General features: G+C 31.2%; 2 protein-coding genes across 3 annotated transcripts; one reads left to right on the top strand and one right to left on the bottom strand.

Annotated features, from left to right (window-relative positions):
• The first annotated feature begins 899 nt into the window (after nt 1–899).
• Nucleotides 900–2,853, top strand: LOC134693326 (LITAF domain-containing protein-like). The gene is made up of 3 exons (XM_063554081.1): nt 900–1,061; nt 1,786–1,969; nt 2,487–2,853. The coding sequence occupies exons 1-3, from the start codon at nt 992–994 to the stop codon at nt 2,599–2,601; spliced, it is 369 nt and encodes a 122-aa protein (XP_063410151.1). The 5' UTR covers nt 900–991; the 3' UTR covers nt 2,602–2,853.
• A 1,075-nt stretch (nt 2,854–3,928) lies between these two features.
• On the bottom strand, nt 3,929–18,535 carry LOC134693325 (cdc42 homolog). Of its 2 annotated transcripts, none has more exons than XM_063554080.1 (5): nt 18,407–18,535; nt 14,112–14,227; nt 13,206–13,388; nt 8,688–8,885; nt 3,929–7,852 (listed from the first exon to the last, which is right to left on the bottom strand). In XM_063554080.1, exons 2-5 carry the CDS (start codon nt 14,214–14,216, stop codon nt 7,763–7,765), a joined length of 576 nt encoding a protein of 191 aa, XP_063410150.1. In that variant the 5' UTR covers nt 14,217–14,227; nt 18,407–18,535; the 3' UTR covers nt 3,929–7,762. The 2 variants fall into 2 exon arrangements, with proteins under 2 accessions (XP_063410150.1, XP_063410149.1); XM_063554079.1 differs by having other exon boundaries at nt 18,459–18,480.
• Between the last annotated feature and the right edge of the window lie 1,234 nt (nt 18,536–19,769).

Below are 19,769 nucleotides of genomic sequence, written 5' to 3'. Positions count from 1 at the left end.
TCTTACCATAAATTATTCTAAACGTATTGATTAATATAATTACATATATAATTTTCAAAATAAATATAAAAAAATAAAAGTAATTTATCTATAAATTATCAATATAAATATAAATTTTTAATGCAAAATTTAGTAAAAAAGAATATAAAATGATGACTTTTTTTTTGGTACAAGACTGAAGTGAGTTGAATTCAATTTCGACCTTATTGGTTACAACAGGTCGAAGGATAAAATCGTGCAATTTTGATATCAATACATCGAATTTTCATTGTTGACAAATCATGATAATCCGTCAAACTAGAAAGATAACGTTATAAGCAGGAACAGGAGAAAGGATAATTAGATTATAATAAGATATTGTTTCCAAATTAATATAAAAAATGAGTGTAATTTATATAAATAAACGTATAACTATCATAAGACCATCATAAGACACCTCTTGTGTTGTCCTAACTTTATGACCAACTTTAAGAGATGTCTTAATTTAGGACCACTTTGTGAAACCCACTTAGGACTAAGATATGTCGTAAGACCATCCTAAGACATGTCTTAGTCCTAAGACAGCTTCGTGAAACTGGGCCCTGATTATTAACGTACACAATCATGTACTTCATTACTTGTAAAACTGACTGTACAGTATGGGTTTTGCTCATTGTTTAGACCAAATTGTAAGACATAGTTGAAGAATCTGATTTACTTGGATTATGTTCGATAGTGTAAAATGTTTCATTGGCAATCATCATCATTATCATGCTATATATCCTTATATAAAATCACAACACCGTCAACGTCACATTTATTGGCATGTATGATTCACAAGTCTGCGGATTTAAATGCTATATATAAACCCAGGTATTTCTTAATCTATGTCATATGATAAAAAAGGTATACAATATCACAGTCTCGTGATTGGAGTATTAAGCAATCTATTTTGGTATATAAACTTCACATATAGTTTAATTTTCATATCACTAAAAAACACGACATCAAAATGTCTACAGATTCACAGATCCTTAGAAAAAGAGGGAAAGAGCAGGAAATAAACGGCGAACAGCCCCCACGTAAGTATTAGTTGCTCTATTTGCTTGTTTGTACTTATTTCTTTGAAATATTAATTATAATATATAATTATTAGTGTAATAATAATAAAAATCATAAAATGTTTGGGTAAAAAATATAAATTTGATCAAATCTTATTATACAAATTCTTATAAAGCCTAGATATCAATACAAAATATCTCCGATTTTTTACATTTTCAATTCAAATAACTAAACTAGAAAATGCGCAGCTCAAAATAAACAACTTCGGAATGTGATCTTTCATATACTACCTTAACAATTTCTACAATTCTATCTATACAAGATCTAAATATCTGACATTTTTTCTAAATTACAATATTTATATTTAGATAGACATCGTTTTGGTGTATCTTCTTGAAGATAACTTTTATATTGTCGAGGTCAGTTGCAAGAAAAAAGTCGAGTGCAGGGGCGGATCCAGCCATTTTAAAAAGGGGGGTTCCCAACCCAGAGTAAAGGGGGGTTCCCAACCCAGAGTAAAGGGGGGTCCAATAAATGCTCCCATTCAAATGCATTGATTGGCCAAAAAAAGGGGGGTTCCAACCCCGGACCGCCCCCCCCCCCCTTGGATCCGCCAATGGAGTAAGAACTTTTGAAGGTTTTCCTAAACCATAACTTACCGCCTGTACCATTTATCCTTCAAATTATAAGGCTCTACGTATTATTATACAATTGTCTTCAATAATATTTTTATTTATTTTACAGCTTATTCAGAAACATATCATCAAATACCCCCAAATGGAAACCAGGTTGTTATTTTACAACAAATGTTTTATGAGGAGCCAGTCCGAGTTATCTGCCAACATTGTGGAGCTGATATAGTAACATCTACTCGGTATAAAAATGGCACAGCTACGTGGTTAGCTGCAGCGGTCATGTGTTTTATTGGGTAGGTTTACAAAATGATACACTTTTGGTTTTCCCGTTTGAATGGTTTTACACTTGCAATTTTTTGGGCCCTTTATAGCTTGCTGTTTGGCGTGAGCAAAGGCTCTGTGAAGGCCATACCTTGACAAATAATGGTTTACTTTTATAAATTGTTAATTGGATGGAGAGTTGTCTCATTGGCACTCGTACCAAATCTTCCTAAATCTATATCTTGTGAAAATATAGTAACTTAAACATTTGTACATATCAGAATAAATAACAAAGAGCTGTATATTTGATATAAAGATGTAGTTATATATTATTTTCAAATCTACCTTTGAATTAAAATCTTGTTTAAATTTATAAGTATATTTTAATAAATAAACCTCCTCTTTTAGAAAAAATTTAGAAACTTTCTCAATTGTTATTTTATTGTACCTTAAGTATTCTGTTTCATAGACCATATCCACCCCTACCTCAAGTCACAAATATGTTAAATTCTAATTTGTCGCAATTATCATTTTCCATTTTTTTTTCAGCTTAGGATTTGGTTGTTGCTTGATTCCATTCTGTATGAAAGGAGCTAAGGATGTCATACATTCATGTCCTAAATGTAGGAGAGTCGTTGGACATTATTCTAGAATCGGAGAATAGAATATTATTGGATTTACACAATAAATTGCTGAAAGCACTCCAAAAGCAGCAATACTGGATCGACAAGATCTGTCTAGAGGGATCCAGGTTATGTAGAGATCTGGCACACAACTGAGCTCCAGTAGATGATGAGAAACATTTCTTTTTTAAATGTACTCATAATGAAAACTCAAGAGACTTGGAAGTTTTCCAGAAAATTAATACCTATTCAAAAGAGATGATATGGATAATGTATTTGTTTTAATTATAATGTCTTTCATGTCCATCAGTTCTTATTCATGGTAAGGGAAAGATTTCGGTGCTGGAGTGTGGAATATTCCATAACATGTTTTGAAGTATGCTGCTCCATTTATTTTTAAAAAAAACTTCATGTTTGCAAGGAAATTGGACATAAAACTGCATGACATGTACATATATGTAGTCACTAACTTATATTCTTGTGCTGTTTTAAGTTCTGTGTTAATCTGTTAATTTCATCATGTCCATGTATGCCATGGACTCCATTTGGTCTCTAAAACTGTGCAATTGAAAATAATGGTGTATGATGTAGTACCTAGACTGGATGGAGTTGGTTTACTTTTATCATACAGATATAATAAATAGCAATCTTGACTTTATAACCAAGAACTTGTTCAATTTCAATAATGTACAAGAATGTATATATGTACATGTATAGATTTATGGAATAAATAAATTGAAAACAACTTTCGAACTTTTTTCTTTGTACATCATGGGATTATATCAGATGATCTAGTCGATTCACAATTCATAATAAATATGTGTTAAATGATTGTAATTTGATCATGTGACAACGAATTACCGTAAACCAAAACTACTACCAATAGAAGACAGATGGGCTAAGACTGGAGAACATACAAATAAACTCATCATAGATACCTGGATTAAAATTTTATATATACGCCAGACACGTGTTTCGTCTACAAAAGACTCATCAGTGATGCTCAAATCAAAAACATATCCCTTCTACTATGGTTATAGGGGGTAGGGGTATAATCAAAGTGCTTGTAAGCACTGAACAGTAAAGATTGCTTCAATTTATCAGTGGGAAATAAAATTAAATATTGCATTAGTTGCAGTTCATTTAACAGCAATTCTAGACAAAGGAAGATAACTCCAAATTTATAAAGATAATGTTATTATTAATGGAATCATTCTATTTTTAGAACAGATATTAGATTCTTGCACCTTGCAAAAGTTATGACTTTACCTAAATATGTTAAATGAACAATACAGTTACAATATATATACAGTGTAATATGATATTTGGACAAGTCCCATAATAAACTAATAAAACAAATAAAACCTGTGTGTATAAATTATTTATTTCAAATAAGTCATCTGAATGAAGATTATACAAGAATAAATGGAGATAATTGCAGTTAAAAGGAGAAATATGTTACAAGAGCTTTCCTACAATATAATATCAGAAAATTTATACAGCATTATGAATTGACCAAGAGCAAACTATATTTAACTAAGAAGCATCTAAAAGTACTATTAGGTAATTTATTGTGTTTACCATAACACTATCTCTTCTTATTTCTTAATCAAAGCAATGTGAAGAATTAAAAAAATCCAACACAGTTTACGTTTTATTTGAGCAGAAGTAGAGCTTTCCCTAGAGTATATAGTTAAAATGACAAAAATTGGCCCCAAATAATGTTTAAAAGTTTTGGACCTTGCATAGATGCTATTATGATTTATAGTTTTAAAAAAAAACATTATTTTTAATTAATGGACATTTCCATATAAAATTTCGGTTTTAATAGAAAATGTTTAAAAATATCATTGAATTTTAACTATTATATTATATTTCAGCTCGTTTCACTGTTCTTTTCTCGGCCCACTGAAAGAGTTACTGTATTATTTCACATATTTTAAGTAATCGTACACAATGGCCATATTTCTAGTTTCTTTTAAAACATTTCATTGATATTATTAGGGGGGAAAAGATTATGCAGGAGGTCATAGACTCTTTAGCCAAGTTAGCTCCCTTATTTATGAGGGTTTGCCATCCTGTATACCTATGCAAATGTATCATTTACTGATTTTACAATATTTTTTAAAAAATAATTTGAGGTATTTTATTTTTTATATGAAATAAGGTTTATTTGTTTCTTTCATTATATAAATAAAAGTACAGTGAACAAAACATTTAAAATGCTAGTAATATTATTCACTTTCAGTGGTCAACTTACCCCAGTCTAAATAATCTTATTTTACATGATATACTTGGCAAAATACAAAAAGCTCCTTAAAAATGTAAAATCCGACATAAAAAAACTCCAAGACTATAATTGTATTTACAGCTAGGTCATGTAGATGTTACATTTCTATATTCTTAGCAAATAAAAAAATATATTTCTGCTAAATATGAGTAATTTTTTTTTTTTATTATTTCTAGACATTTAAGCATGTCCTTTTATAATTTTTCTATTCATGCAATGTAGACAATGAATATTTTTAAAATATAACTTTGTTTGTTTCTGTATAACCAAACTCACAGGTACGAAAAATAAATCGAATATGATAAATAAAAAGGCTGGTGATAATATAAACCAAAATTTGAAAGTGTTATTTGTCAACACAATGAATTAAGACATTCTTATTTCAATTATATACTTTTACTGGAATAACTGCAATTACTTATAGTGTTCCTTCTATAATATCAAGATTGGTTTTATTGGTAAAATACATGAATCATAAAAGATACAATCAACTCTTGAAGTCTAACACAAATAATTATCTTAATTTTTACTTCAATACCGAAACAATTTTTTAAATGTTGCATCTAATTCTTCAACAACTACACATAATCTTATTTGTAGTTTCTAGGTTTTATCACATGATTGACCAAGCTGAAAGCATTTCAGACAAAAAGTTTGATAAGTGCATTCAAATTTTGTTTCACAACCCTGATTTGAACCACAGAATAAAACACGTAAGAAAATAAGGAAGAAAAAAACCAAACAACAATAAACTCTCACTGATACATTAAGCATAGACAATCGTCAAAACCATGAAGATATATTCCAAGTAAACACATTTAATTGATGGTTGAATTTTTTACAACAAAAACAAAAGACAAACAAGTTTAATAAACACAACATAGAAAGCTAAAGACTGAGCAGCAAGAAACCCACATAAACCAGGGACAATCTCAGCAAGAAACCCACATAAACCAGGGACAATTTCAAGTTTTCCAGAAAGATAAAAGATTTGTGATCTGCATGCAACACCTTCCATGCTTCTCAGGGCAAGTACAAATTTAGTGACTAGTGTTGTTTGACATTAAAACAGGAATCAAGGGTTGATTGTACCTTATTTATATATTGATATATATTTTGGTTATAGATTTACCAACATGCATGGTAAAATACACAACAAATACTTGGCACATTGATTTAAAAAAAGTATAGCGCTACTTTTATGGAACTTTACTTACTGAATGCAATAGGCTGATATTAAACATTGTTCTACTATAAAGAAATATATAAGGCAAGTCTCTCTCTCTCACTTTGCAAATAAGATTAATACAATAAAAAATCCCTTATATGATCCATTATTATGATTAAGAGGCGGTCCTAAGTCAATCTAATTAAAATTAAATTCCCTGCACGCGCTCATTTTTTATGCTCCTACGCAGCAACCAAGCATAAAAAAGAGCAAGGGTAGAGGTTTAACCTTAATTAGATTGGTCTAAACCCATCTTATAATCGTTTAATTACCAGATTATTTATACTTTTTTTTTATAAAACAAATCTAATTCTACATTATAAGCTTCATATAAATGCATTTTATGAACAAATAAATGACCAGAGAAAAAACAGCTATATACAGTGACTATATATGTACAATTTGACATCACAAAGCGTCACATTCACAACATGAAGAGAACATCCAAACACAAAATAATGGATACATTTATTCGTAGACCTGAATGTCCAGAATATACAGGTCAGTGTGACCTAGTTATTGATTTTAAACGAGTCCAAAATAATAAAATATTTTCTTGCTTTTCTCATTATCTGAAATATTTCAAGCAATCTGAATTCCATAATATTTATTTTGTTTTTTTAAAGTTTTGTTTGTTTTTTAAAAAGATTTTTTTTAGGCTTATAAAATTATACGATTGGCTATAAATGTAATTACCCATAAAAGAGATGAAGTGATGAGGACAAACAAATATAAGACATGGCCTTAGACTCTAAAAGCTAATTTATAGGCAAGGTGGTCGAAATCAGTTGCTTTTGTTTCAAACAATTGATATAAAGAGTTGCAAATCATCGACAGATTTATGATTTTTGCTATAAAAGTGCATTCTCTGCAATTTTTAATAAGTTTACAACAGAAAAGCCAAAATATTTATAATTGCGTGTACAATTCATAAAAGAGAAGGAAACACTATGTGTTCCGTAGAAAATGACAATTTTGTAACAGTTATAATACATTGTATGAAATACTTCCCAGAGCAACAGGTTTCTAGAATTATATATTTATATTATTTACAGAAATAAATATTATCAAATCTTTGTTACTCTACTAACTTCACTTCTTGTTTAAAAAGATGGTCCATGGGTGTTTTCTATCAGCTAGTTGTTACAATTCTATTGCTTTGTAACTAACCCTTATTCTTGAAGAGCTAAAGCAACATCGGTAGCTAATTGAAACTTCAAGATGAAAGGCACCAAAAGTTTCCTAATTTGAAGGAACATAATACTTTGTCTAATCATTTTGAAATCAACTTAGAGATTCTATGATGTGTTTAATATTCATAATAAGATAGAAATTTAATGATTTTTATATATTTATACTTTGACAAATTAATTTAATCAATGATCAGTTTGAGTGCTAAAAATAAAACTTCATAAATTCCAATCCTTGTAAATAAATGAAATCTACACAAAAAAAATACAGCTTCAAAACAGCAGAGTAACATTAATAAAATCATACTAAATGTTGGCTTTCTTACAACTACAATTTTCATCTGTTATGGTAAACATGGTAAAATTTAACAATTTTACTTCAAATAAATAAGTCAATACATTTATGTTACAAAGCCATGTGTGATGGCTTTTGAAGAGCACTGTTTTTGTATAGTAAAAACTTGTTACAAAAATGTTCTAGAATTGGCAAAGTTTTACAATAAGACACATTTCTTCTTTTTTGGTGGTTCTGGGGGTTCTAAGGCTGCTAGGATGGCTTCATCAAATACATTCTTTAATCCTTTCTGTAAATATATAAAACAAATACACATGTTTAATTGCATCAAACAGAATTGCAAGCTCACATGAAGTTCATTCTATACATGGGTGATTTGTTTTAAGAATATGGTGTTTTATATTCCTGGATGAGGGATAAATATGAATTCGAAATATTAATCGCTCAGCAAAGCACGCTCACATACAGCTTCAAACAGACATACTAGATTAAAGGACTCACATTTGCAGTTTCTGAGAAAAGTGGGGCCATATTTTATATGAAGGACAGATGGACACAAACCAGTTCCCTTTCAGAATGGACAGACAATTACAAAACTTTCTTCATTGCTTCTTACCAAAATAGCGAAAAATTAATTCGAATTAGACAACTTGGCCAATTTCTGTAACCTACATTGTACATGTGTATGAAGAAAATCCCCAAAAGCTTTTAATACAAAAACATAAATATACTAGATACAATTCAATACTAATTGGATAATGGCCTGCATATAATTTCCAATTTACCTTTCCATGACTATAAAACAAAGCTGCATTCTCAACTGTTGCTATTTGGGTTGTGATGTCTTCAATTAAAACTAAATCACACATTTCCCACCAAAAATGTTCTGTTTTTGTTTTTTTATATATGCACCAAGTTAAACACATACTAAGCCTCTACTTCAGTAATTTTATTGAATAGTACTTTTGTTTTAAATTTAGAATTTCCTCATTTTTAAAGACAGTTCTTTAAATGAATACCTACTACTAGTTTGGTATTCCACACAAACCACATCAAATACATGTACACTGATGTGATGGAGAACATTGAACTGATTATACATGTAGCATAATACTCCGACTAACCTGTGTCAATGCTGAACATTCTACATATTTTACTGCCCTCAGTTCTCTTGCAAGTTTCTCTCCTTGTTCACTTGTGATTGGTTTTTGTTTATTTTTGGCTAATTTCTCTATTGTGGTTGCATCATCTCTCAAATCTACCTGTGTGCCAACTAGTAAAAATGGTGTCTTTTGACAATGATGAGTTATTTCTGGTACCCACTACAAAACAAAAGTATCAATAAATAAACTTTAAAAGGAAAAAATGGGGAATGTGTCCATGGGATACAGATGATGGCCCCACTTGCATATCATATGAAGTTATAAAGGGACATAACTGTAGAATGGTAAAAGTGAAGTTACCCTACTTTGTTCTTGATCTGAGTTTTGTGTAAATAATTAAGCAGGGTTTCCGCTGGCGGTCGCCATTTTCGCAATTTGCGAAAAAATAATAATTGTGGCGATAAAAATTCGTCATTTGCGAAAGAATTTGGCGAAAGAAATATATAGAACGATTTATTTTCCTCCATCTTGTTTATTTACTTTTTTCGAGTTTCTCAGACTTTACCCGATCAAACAATACTCGGAATTCACCTTGACCTCATTAAGGTTTGGACAGAAAATCAATAATCAGCTGATTGCATTTTATAGCTATCGGCAACAAAGGACTATACTAATAAAGGAGTTGATTGAATTGTTTGACAAAATGATATGGTTAAATGGCTTCTGCTAAATGTCACATACAGAATTTATTTACCACTTTGCGACGCACGTGTTTGAAGAAAACTTTTGACGTCTCCTCCGCTTTTAAAGATAGTTTAGAAAAGAAAGCTGTTGTCGTGACGAAAAATTTCCAAAAGCAAGAAAAATTTCGGATTTAAAACTTTAATTATCCTTTGACTTAGATATCGGTAACTGATAAGGAAGACGTTTTTAAAGTCGTTTGAGTGACACACGTGTTTCAAGGCTAGTTTTACGTCTCAACTTTTTCATTTACGATGGCCAAGAAAGAAAACTGTCGTTATGAAGAAATCTCTCCAAAAGGTTGGCTCGAATGAGAGTAGCCCTTCAATGTAATGACTACACATGAAACGAGGGATCAATATCATGTGATAAAAGCTTTTGTTTTGTTGTAAAAAAAACTTCTTAGTACAAAAGGGAACATCAGTATTTTTCTTTTAAAGAAACTTTCCCTACGAACTATACTGGTATTATATAATCAAAAATTGTCCATTAATTTTGTTATATTCCAGGACGTATATCTTCTTTATTATTTACAGTATAGTAGGCCAATCAATTAGAAAAGTTGTTTAAAATACAATGATTAGTTTTCCCTTTTGAATTAAAAAAATCTGTTGTTTTAAAGTATTTTTTTAGTGTTTAACTCTAAAATAAGTTTGAGAGCATAATCATAGACACAATGGGCTAAATCATCTTATTTAAGGAAAATGGGAGAAAGGGGGGGGGGGGGGGGGAAGGTAGAAAAAAATGTAAATTTTAAACGGAAAATATAGTTATGTTATTTGGCGAAAAAAATAATAAAGTGGCGAAAAATATATTGTTTTGGCGAAAGAGGTGGCGAAAAAAATAATTGACCCAGGGGAAACCCTAATTAAGTATTGTGTATAAGTTGGTTAGAGGCAAACTTAAGTTGAGAACAGAAAGTAAAGGGGCATAACTCTAGAACTGTTAAAGTGACTCCACCAAAATTCAAACCGGGGTTGGAATCCCCTTTTTTTGGACAATCAATGCATTTGAATGGGGACATGAAGTTGGACCCCCCCCCCCTTTGTCCTGGGTTAGGTACCCCCCTTTTTAAAATGTCTGGATTCGCCCCTGCAAAACTGTATCAATAAATAATAAGGTAAAAAATTTCAATTTACACTCAGTGTTCCAGCTAGGATTTGAAAACAGAGGGGCGCGTTTTTAAAAAAGGGCACTTTAGAGGGTTCTCACTGAAAAAAATCAAATACTTTATATTACCACATAATGACATATTTTTAGCAAGCATGTAGCTAAGTTAAATACTCTATACTATCAATACAAGTTTAAAAAACATTTAATTAGAACATATAAGTTAAAATCAAACTGAGAGCACTAATAGTCATTACTACATGTACATGTATATTCATTTCTCTTTCAGAACTACAGATTTTTTCAAAGAAGAGTTCAAATGCAAGTAAATATTATACAACATTGACAAGTGTTCTGTTTTTCTTTTTGAAGAAGGTTGTCACACATTGATCAAGAATTTTTTCAAATTTAGTTTTATCACAGTTTAATTTTACAGTTAATATTTTTGTAAATGTCTGTGTTTTCAAGTTTGCCCTGTGACTTGTCTTTATCAATTTGACCTGAGAGAATATTCTCTGTACTGAGAGGTTGTATTATTGCAACACTGAATAGTTTTGCAACAAGAGGGTACATAGATAATAGGTTTTTATCCTTATGACAAGGTGAATGAAATAGCTCTAGCAGACTAGGTAAGGAACGATCTGTAAGTTCTGCTGATGACACAAGAGCTATAAAGTCTCAATTACAATTTCAGGGGTCTCATTTCCATCATTACTGAAAGAAGATAGGGAGAGTGGGGTAAACTTTACATTGAAAATTGTGTAGGTTTGGTTGTGAATTTAAATAAGAGTGCCAATGAAACAATTGTCTTTTAATATTTCGATCTTGAGAAATAGATTAATTCAACAAATAAGTTTGTTAATTCAACTTTGAAAGTTTATTATCAATTCAACAAACATCTCAGTATAGTTCATGTTGAGCGTATCTAATAATATCAATAAGTTTATCAAAACGGATTTCAATAAGAAAATTGATACAAAAATCAGACTTTCGAGAGCTCCGTAATCGGCACAATAATAAATTAATTCAATTTTGAAAGTTTATTATCAATTCAACAAGCATCTCCGTATATTTCCTGTTGACATGGTTGAGCGTATTTAATAATATCAATATTAAAGTTAGTCAAAACGGATTTCAATTCCAAAAAAATTTATAAAAATAGGACTTTCGAGTGCTCCGTAATCGGCAGAATTTACAATACAAGAACAATTGCGATATCTGATAGAAACCTTTCTTCTTCTAAATGTTTCATAAAAGTAAAGAATTAAATTATTTTTTTACCTTTGATGGTCATTATTCATGAAAAAAGATGTAATAGACTGGCAAGTCTTTGATATTTTCTTCTTGTCATTTTCCAGTTGGTCAATTTTTCTTTTTTTCGTCGGCATTTTGGGTGTTGACGATTTATAATATACTATTGAAATGATTCTTTTTTAATGAACATTATTTTATATATGTATTTTAATAATAGAAATGATCATCGTTTATTTTATAAATTCTATTTTGCATCGTCAGGTGTTAAAAAATCAATTCATTTAACTTAGATGTTTGGTGCTTCAGGGCAAAGGGATTAGACAGGGTCGTAAATTTCACCTGATAAAGTAATTGACTCTAATCATACATCTATCTAATGATTATATACAGGTAACAAGTGTCAACAATTTTAAAATGTTGTCTTAATGAAGTGTGTGTATAAAGAACTCAACAAAATGGCGACAATATGAGGAAAAAAGATCGTTTTTTAAACTTTTTTCAAAAGGGCACAGAGGGGCGCATCAGAAGGGCAGAGGGGCGCTTAAAAAAGTCAGAGGGGCGCAAAATTTCGGGGGCGGGGCATGGCGCCCCTCCATTTCATGCTAGCTGGAACACTGTACACTGGTTGCGAGTATGAATATCTCATAGGCATGATATAAAGGAGATAGACATCACTTTTTTCATAACAAAAAAATTCTTGTTTTCCCCATGGGAAGTTGATCATGAATGTGAATGCACTTAAAATTTTCCTTTCTTAACATAGGGTACTTATTTTCAGTACATGTTTACATATATATATATATGCATGTATACAAAGATTAAAATTTGTATTCAGTGATTTTTTTTTTAAATCAAGTTTGCTAAGTTAGTCCTTTCTAAACACAATTAATTTAAAGTGCATTTCTTTGACAATAATTGCAAATTAGAAATCCACCAATTTTGGACTCTTCATAAATATTCAATCATTAACAAATCCCTCCACTTCTGTATTATGTCATATCATTGTACGTTCTCCATATCAGTATTTTACTGTTCATGTTGACAGTCTTTCATGTTTTACTATGTTGTGATGTTACACAATTGTTTCAGGAAAGGGAGAAGGTTTGGTACCATTCAAATGTTTAATCCTGTTGCAAATATTTGCACCTGTCGAAAGTCAGGAATCTGATGTACAGTAGTTGTCGTCTGTTTGTGAAGTTCATAGATGTTTCTCGTTTCTTGTTTTTATATAGATTAGACCGTTGGTTTTGGCTTTTGATTGGTTTTACACTAGTAATATTTTGGGGCCTTTATAGCTTGCTGTTCAATGTGAGCCAAGGCTCTGTGTTGCTTGCTGTACTTTGACCCTTAATGATTTACTTTTATAAATTGTGACTTGGATGGAGAGTTGTCTCATTGGCACTCATACCATATCTTTCTTTATCTATATATTACCTTTTCTTTCACATTTTCAAATGATGCTGGTGAAACTACAGAGAAACAAACAAGGAAGACATCTGTTTGTGGATAACTCAATGGACGTAATCTGTCGTAATCTTCTTGTCCGGCTGTATCAAATAAACCTAAAGTATAGGGCTCTCCACCTATCATAACAGTTACTGCATAATTATCAAATACCTGCAAAAAACACAAGTGGGTTAGGAAATAGCAGTTTTATTGTTACAACTTACAGAATAAACTTTAGCGAAGAGTTATAATAATGCCCTTATCAGGTTACTTTGAAATTTTACTAAAGCATGTGAAATAAAATATGAATACATGAACATGATGTATGCAAAAGTATAGGTAATCTTTTTTTTTCTCTATTGATTGAGACACATATGAATACAGTACATGCCTACATGTATGTAGCGTATTCTCAGCAGAATTAACTAGAAAAAGTCTGTGTATTGTATAAAATTGAAGGAGAAACTTAATTCATTTTTACCTTTATAAATTGTTTAACTATATGTAAATGTGTCATATCTTTAAACAAATAAAATTATATGTGTGGTTCCATTTACCCGATTGACCACTTGATTGTTTGAAAATTTATTTTTTAGAAATGAAAAGAAGTTCTAGGGTTGAGATGTTTAATCTTGGGTAGGTCAGGTAACTGGAACCACAAATAAAGTTTTGGTTGGCATAAGTCGGAATAGTGGTATTATACAGGTCCCAACAATAGTAACAACATCATGCTGACTTTTCGAACTACAATGTATCAGTTTTTTGACACATTGTACACTAAAGTTAACTAATTGTACTCAAGGCAAAATTTGGGACTCTTCCCATGGCTGACATGTAAAACCTTATTGCTCTGCAAATATAATGGAATAAAATCTATAGGTTGTATAAACTTACTGTTGGTACATATTCTGAAGGGAATTTATTAGTTGTATATGATATTAATAAACATGTCTTTCCTACAGCACCGTCTCCCACAACCACACACTTGATTGTCTGCATGGTGGAAATATCTGAAAAAATAATAATAAATAAAATTGAGAATGGAAACCGTAAAATTACCAATTCAGGGGCAGCAACCTAACAACGAAATGTCAAATCCATCTGAAAATTTCAGGGCAGATAGATCTCAACCTGATAAACAATTTCCCCCCTTGTCAGATTTGCTCTAAATGCTTTGGTTTTTGAGTTATAAACCAAAAACTGCATTTTCACCCTACATGTGTATGTTCTATTTTTAGCCATGACGGCCATCTTGGTTGGTTGGCGGGGTCACTGAACACAATTTTTAAACTAGATACCCCAATGATGATTATGGCCAAGTTTGGTTAAATTTGGCCCAGCAGTTTCAGAGGAGAAGATTTTTGTAAAATTTAACGCTGGACGACGGACGCCAAGTGATGAGAAAAGCTCACTCGGCCCTTTGGGCCAGGTAAGCTAATAAATGTATACTTAACAGAATGACTAGGGTTTAACACCCTACCCATGTATCTGAAGACGCTACCGTAAGTGGCAAAACATACATTGTATACTGTGGATTCATTTATTTTCGTGGATATCAATTTTCGTGGATTGCTGAAAACTTGCATATCGTGGATGTTTGATTTCATTGTTTTGTCAATCACTGTATACAAAGCCTAGATTCAAAATATGCTATTCGTTGGACATTTGAATTTGTGGTTCACCAGTACCCACAAAAATTGGTATCCAACGAATATTAAGGAATCCACAGTATATGAAAAACCAGATTAAAGCATTCCCTTGCAGTTAATCCAGAATGTTTTTGTCTTTAAGTTTTACCTAGCCATGTTTGTTAGTTCTCACAACAAGCGATCATAGTAATTAAATACAAGCAATTGTTGAGTTGCAGTAATTGTCAAGTTTAGCTTTGGTAACCCTGGAATTTGCATGTACATTTTGTACTTCCTTATAAAAAATGTAATTACACATGCTGAAACCTATGTACATGTATACGTATAAATAGTGTTTTACCCTATATGGTTTAACATGTTTAAGACTTTAATCACATTTCTTCCTTAGAATCATTTTCATACTTTAAGGTCATGTTACTTCCTGACAATAAGCAGCAATCTACATGAAGCTACATGTATTAATAACCAAAGCATACTATCTTTGACCTAAAGTGTTTACATTTTAATTGTCAACTTTTTGTTACCGAGTTGGAGAGTTCTTCTCACTGGAACTTATTCCTTATCTTCTTGTTAGGCTTAAATTAAAATATTGTTTGTTTGCAGTTTACCGACCGACCCTTGAAAATCCTTCCGACTGTGAAAATTTTATTGCTTTAAATTTGAAGAAATTTTTTTTAATACCTCTATTGACGCGATCCGGAACTGTGTGTCCTTTCCGGAAATGATTCAAAGTCTGGGTCAATTACACATTTCAAGTTCAGTTTTTCTTAGCTTCCCGGCAAGCGTTCATGTGACCATTTAATGATAAAGCACATGGAAATTGTTTACAGGTATCCATGAAGTCACGGAGGAGTACTTTGCGCTGTCGTCTCGTGTCAATTTTAAGACAAATAAATAACAAAAAAGTTTATTAGTAAACTGTTTATACAGATACAGGCACATGTAATGATGTGTGATGATATCATTGACGATGATGCAGCGGATATTCATAACTGAAACGATAACCATTCTATCTCAAACAAATCGGGTTCAGAATCTTATGGAGCCTGGCTTTATGGAACCAATTTCAGTGGTTAAATAATTTGACAGCAGCTTGAAGTATGGCATATTTTCTACAAATCGTTGTGAAGACGACAAAGATGAAACCACTCCTCCGTGACTCAAATCTTCATGGATATCTGTAAACACGCCTGTACGGAGGATGGGCTCATTTGAAATGTTAATGGTTATAGATCATGCCAAATCAATAAGAATCAACCATAACTACACAAAGATGTAGAGAAAATGAATGGTTAGCTTGAAAAATAAATATACTCTCTCTATATTAAATCTATCTTCGATTGCAATGAGTATGCTCCTTTAGGATAAGGGGGGCTGCCCCACTCATTGCAATTATTCTCTTTCTTACAATATTAAATATATACATGTACCCAAACTGTGTGGCCTGTGTGAATTCAATTAAAACATGTCCTTAGGAGCTATGCTGCCAATTTTTTTTATGCATTAAAAACATTTCAGTACCGACCATTTACTTTTAATGGGGTGCTATGGATTTCTCCCAAACCTTAGATTTCTTTGGTTTTCATTAAAGCCTGGCAAAAATATAACCTTATCACATATAATTAAATATTATTAGAAATATGTAAACAGTTGGATGTCTGAATACTTTTTTTTTCAAGTTGCCTTTTTTTCAATTGAGGAACATTCAATGGTTATTTTTTTTTTATTAAAAATACACTCTTTAATAATTGTCTTATAAATCTATAATATATACATTTTTCTGATGAAAATACTCTACTCATGAAAACATTCTAGTCAAGAAGCATACATGTCTGAATATATATTTCTTTAAAACAGTTCTAGTCATAATGACATTCCTTATTTATAAGTGTTCCAGTATTTAATAATTATACCATATTTTATGTCATAAATTGGATAATGGCACTATGTTAAAGTTTCAGTTTTGGTTAAAAAGTTTTTTATCTGAAAATGCCTGTTCATTTGATGTTGGTTTTCAGCATGTCAAGTGTTTGTTGTTTTAAAAAGTTTTTTTTTTTTCAAGAAACTTGGTTTAGTGTAACTGCTTGTTTAAACTGTATTTTGGCTGATAAAATAAAATATTTTTCCTACCTACCGACCCTTCAGTCTGAAGGTACAGTCGGAAAACTGCAAACAAACATATTTTTAAGGTTGGCCTTAATACTGTACTATTGTAGGTTTAAAAAAAAAAAAAAATTTGGCTTGACATTTGTGTGCATCTAGTAAATATTTTCTATTTCAGTGTATCTTAAATTCTTTCATCTCAAAATAACAGAACCAAGACTTGTGTTACAGTGTACATGTATGTTAACTAAATTTATGACTCATAACTTGTGCTCTCATCAGTCATGTACTACATTCAGTCATTGTACAATGTACATGATTGAAGTTTAAGGTGTAGTTTTAATCTTCAATTTTTAATTATTTATCGCTTGGTTTTTATCACCAATTTACCTATATCTGACAGTTTATGAACCAATCAGCTGATCATTGAGGGTGGATAGAACCTTTGTTGGGACTTCGGGATCGTGTGTTTTAAAGCTCAGGTTTTCTGGATTGACCCTTTCAGGATCCGGGAATTCTTTTTTTCTTTTAATTTGGGGATGTCTGGATTTATCCAGTTCCGGGATACGGCTTTCAGTCGAATCTGTCATGCTACAAAAATGTATGCATAGAAATTTCCAACACATGTTGAGGTGAAATAGTTTTTTTTTTATACCAAACAAAATATTTGAGAAATTTAAGTCTAATAAGATGGTCTCCCTCCCTCAGTCGTACAGTAATAATGATCAGTACTTGCGGAACATAAATTATTTCTATGCTACCCTACAGAATGACAATTATGAAAGTACTGGAAACTTTCAATAGAGCAGGGATACAGGCATGCCTTCTATTTGGTAAATGATGTCATAAAGCCGTGTGAACTTGAAGATCTTGTCCAGTGAAAGACGTAATTCCAGAAATGACCTATTGATATTTTTTACCATTGTTTAGAAATTACAAACACAAGAATGTCAAAATGTTCAGTTACATTAAGTTTAATTGTACACATATTTAAAACAGAAAATAAGATTAACATTTACAGGCTCTTGTATTTATTATAGAGACACAGTACACTGTAGTGCCTGTACAGACATAAATGATAAACAAGGCACTCCCAAGCCCCCTTTTTGTTTTTAAAAAATCGAGTTTTCATTCATTTATTTATCAAATAAAATGCACAGTTTACTTTGATAACTGTTCAAGGGAAAAACTTCCTTCAAATGAAACGTTATAATTTAGAATAACGAGGATAAACAGGAGAACATTAACATTTATAGGCACCGGAAGCCATGCCGCCATTAATTTTTGACAGACTCCGAGCAAAAATTCAATGGATAAAGAATCTCAGAGGTAGAAAGGAAGAATGAATCCTAAATAAGTCCTTCGAGTTGATGCCTGATAAACTTTCTATCTTTGTACTTAGATCTTTTGGTTGATAATCATTCAAATAATACCTACAATACTAATTTCCGGGGTGTTCAGTTAATCCAATTTAACCGGAAAAACTTACAGCGCATGCGTCTATGACGTGATTTTCTTCTTAAAATAGCTCCAATAAATACACTAGTAACGTAGCACCTGTCAACATTCAAATGATTGGCAATACACAAATTCAGCTGTTATATGTCCGATGTTTAAATCCAAATATAACAGCGAATCAAATTTCTGGCCTATTTTTATGGTTCTATTCTTGGATAAAACTGGGACTAGGGAAAGAAAATAGAATAAGAGTTTTGATGAAGACTATTTTCAGTTTTATAGATCGATTTATCACGGTACAGTCAATTATTAAACCGTTTTGTTATATTTAAATTCACAGGCGCTTGGGTATAAACGACTTAATGAAAATACCAAATTTTACTATCCATACTACATTTGTAAGAAACAAATTAGTATGGATAGTACAATTTGGTATTTTCAATAAGTCGTTTAAATCACTCGAAACTAGGTGAGATATACACAGAAGTGATATAGATATGCATTATAAATATAGAAAATTGAATATTTTAATCAACAACAAAAAAACAAAAAAATATCATATACCCAAGCGCCTGTGTTTAAATTGTCTTATTATTATCTAACCAATCAGAAAATCATATGGACACAGTTAGCTTATTTGTTTGTAAAGCATGTAATAGCAGATATATTTTTTTAATATTCAGCAAGGAATTGTATTTTTTTTTGTCTAATTCAGTTATCAACAACGAATGGTCCCAATAAAATAATATAGCATACATTCTGTAAATATTCACTTATCTTTCGCCATATGACAACTAAGGTCATGTATGCAGTTTAATGATGTCTTTCTGAATTAATATAAATTTATACTAAACCCTTATGGGTGTACAGGTATGCCCTTAATGATGCCTGAAATCTTATGCATTTATTAGTGTAAATCGGGATTTCAACTAGCTCTCAGTTACTGCAAGTAATCTTAGAATGGAACTTTGGGTCTTTTGTATTTTTTTGTAATAGCTATAGTAATCCGACTTTCGATGAGTCACCTTGTTGCTTTTTGATTTTCGATGAGTCAAACCTAGTTTTAGTTGTTTCTAATGGTTTGCAGATAACCACTGTCAAATGTTTTGGAGGGTTCTTAGCTTCTGAGGGATTCGAGCTCTCATACATATTCATTTGTCTATGCATGATTGAGATATAATTAGCATCCGTCAGACAGCGACTTAAATAGAACGGACAACCCAAAGGAGACTATACTCTGGTCTTTGTTAGTACGTATTGTATTATTTTAATTTTATTTTCTTATGTACAATTTGGAGTTAAGTATGTCGTTCATTATCACTGAACTAGTATATATATATTT

Source organism: Mytilus trossulus, chromosome 12 (genome assembly GCF_036588685.1).
Source record: "Mytilus trossulus isolate FHL-02 chromosome 12, PNRI_Mtr1.1.1.hap1, whole genome shotgun sequence".
In the NCBI taxonomy this organism is placed as follows: domain Eukaryota; kingdom Metazoa; phylum Mollusca; class Bivalvia; order Mytilida; family Mytilidae; genus Mytilus; species Mytilus trossulus.
The sequence above is the reverse complement of the archived record's forward strand: the minus strand, read 5'-3'. Positions and strand labels throughout refer to the sequence as shown.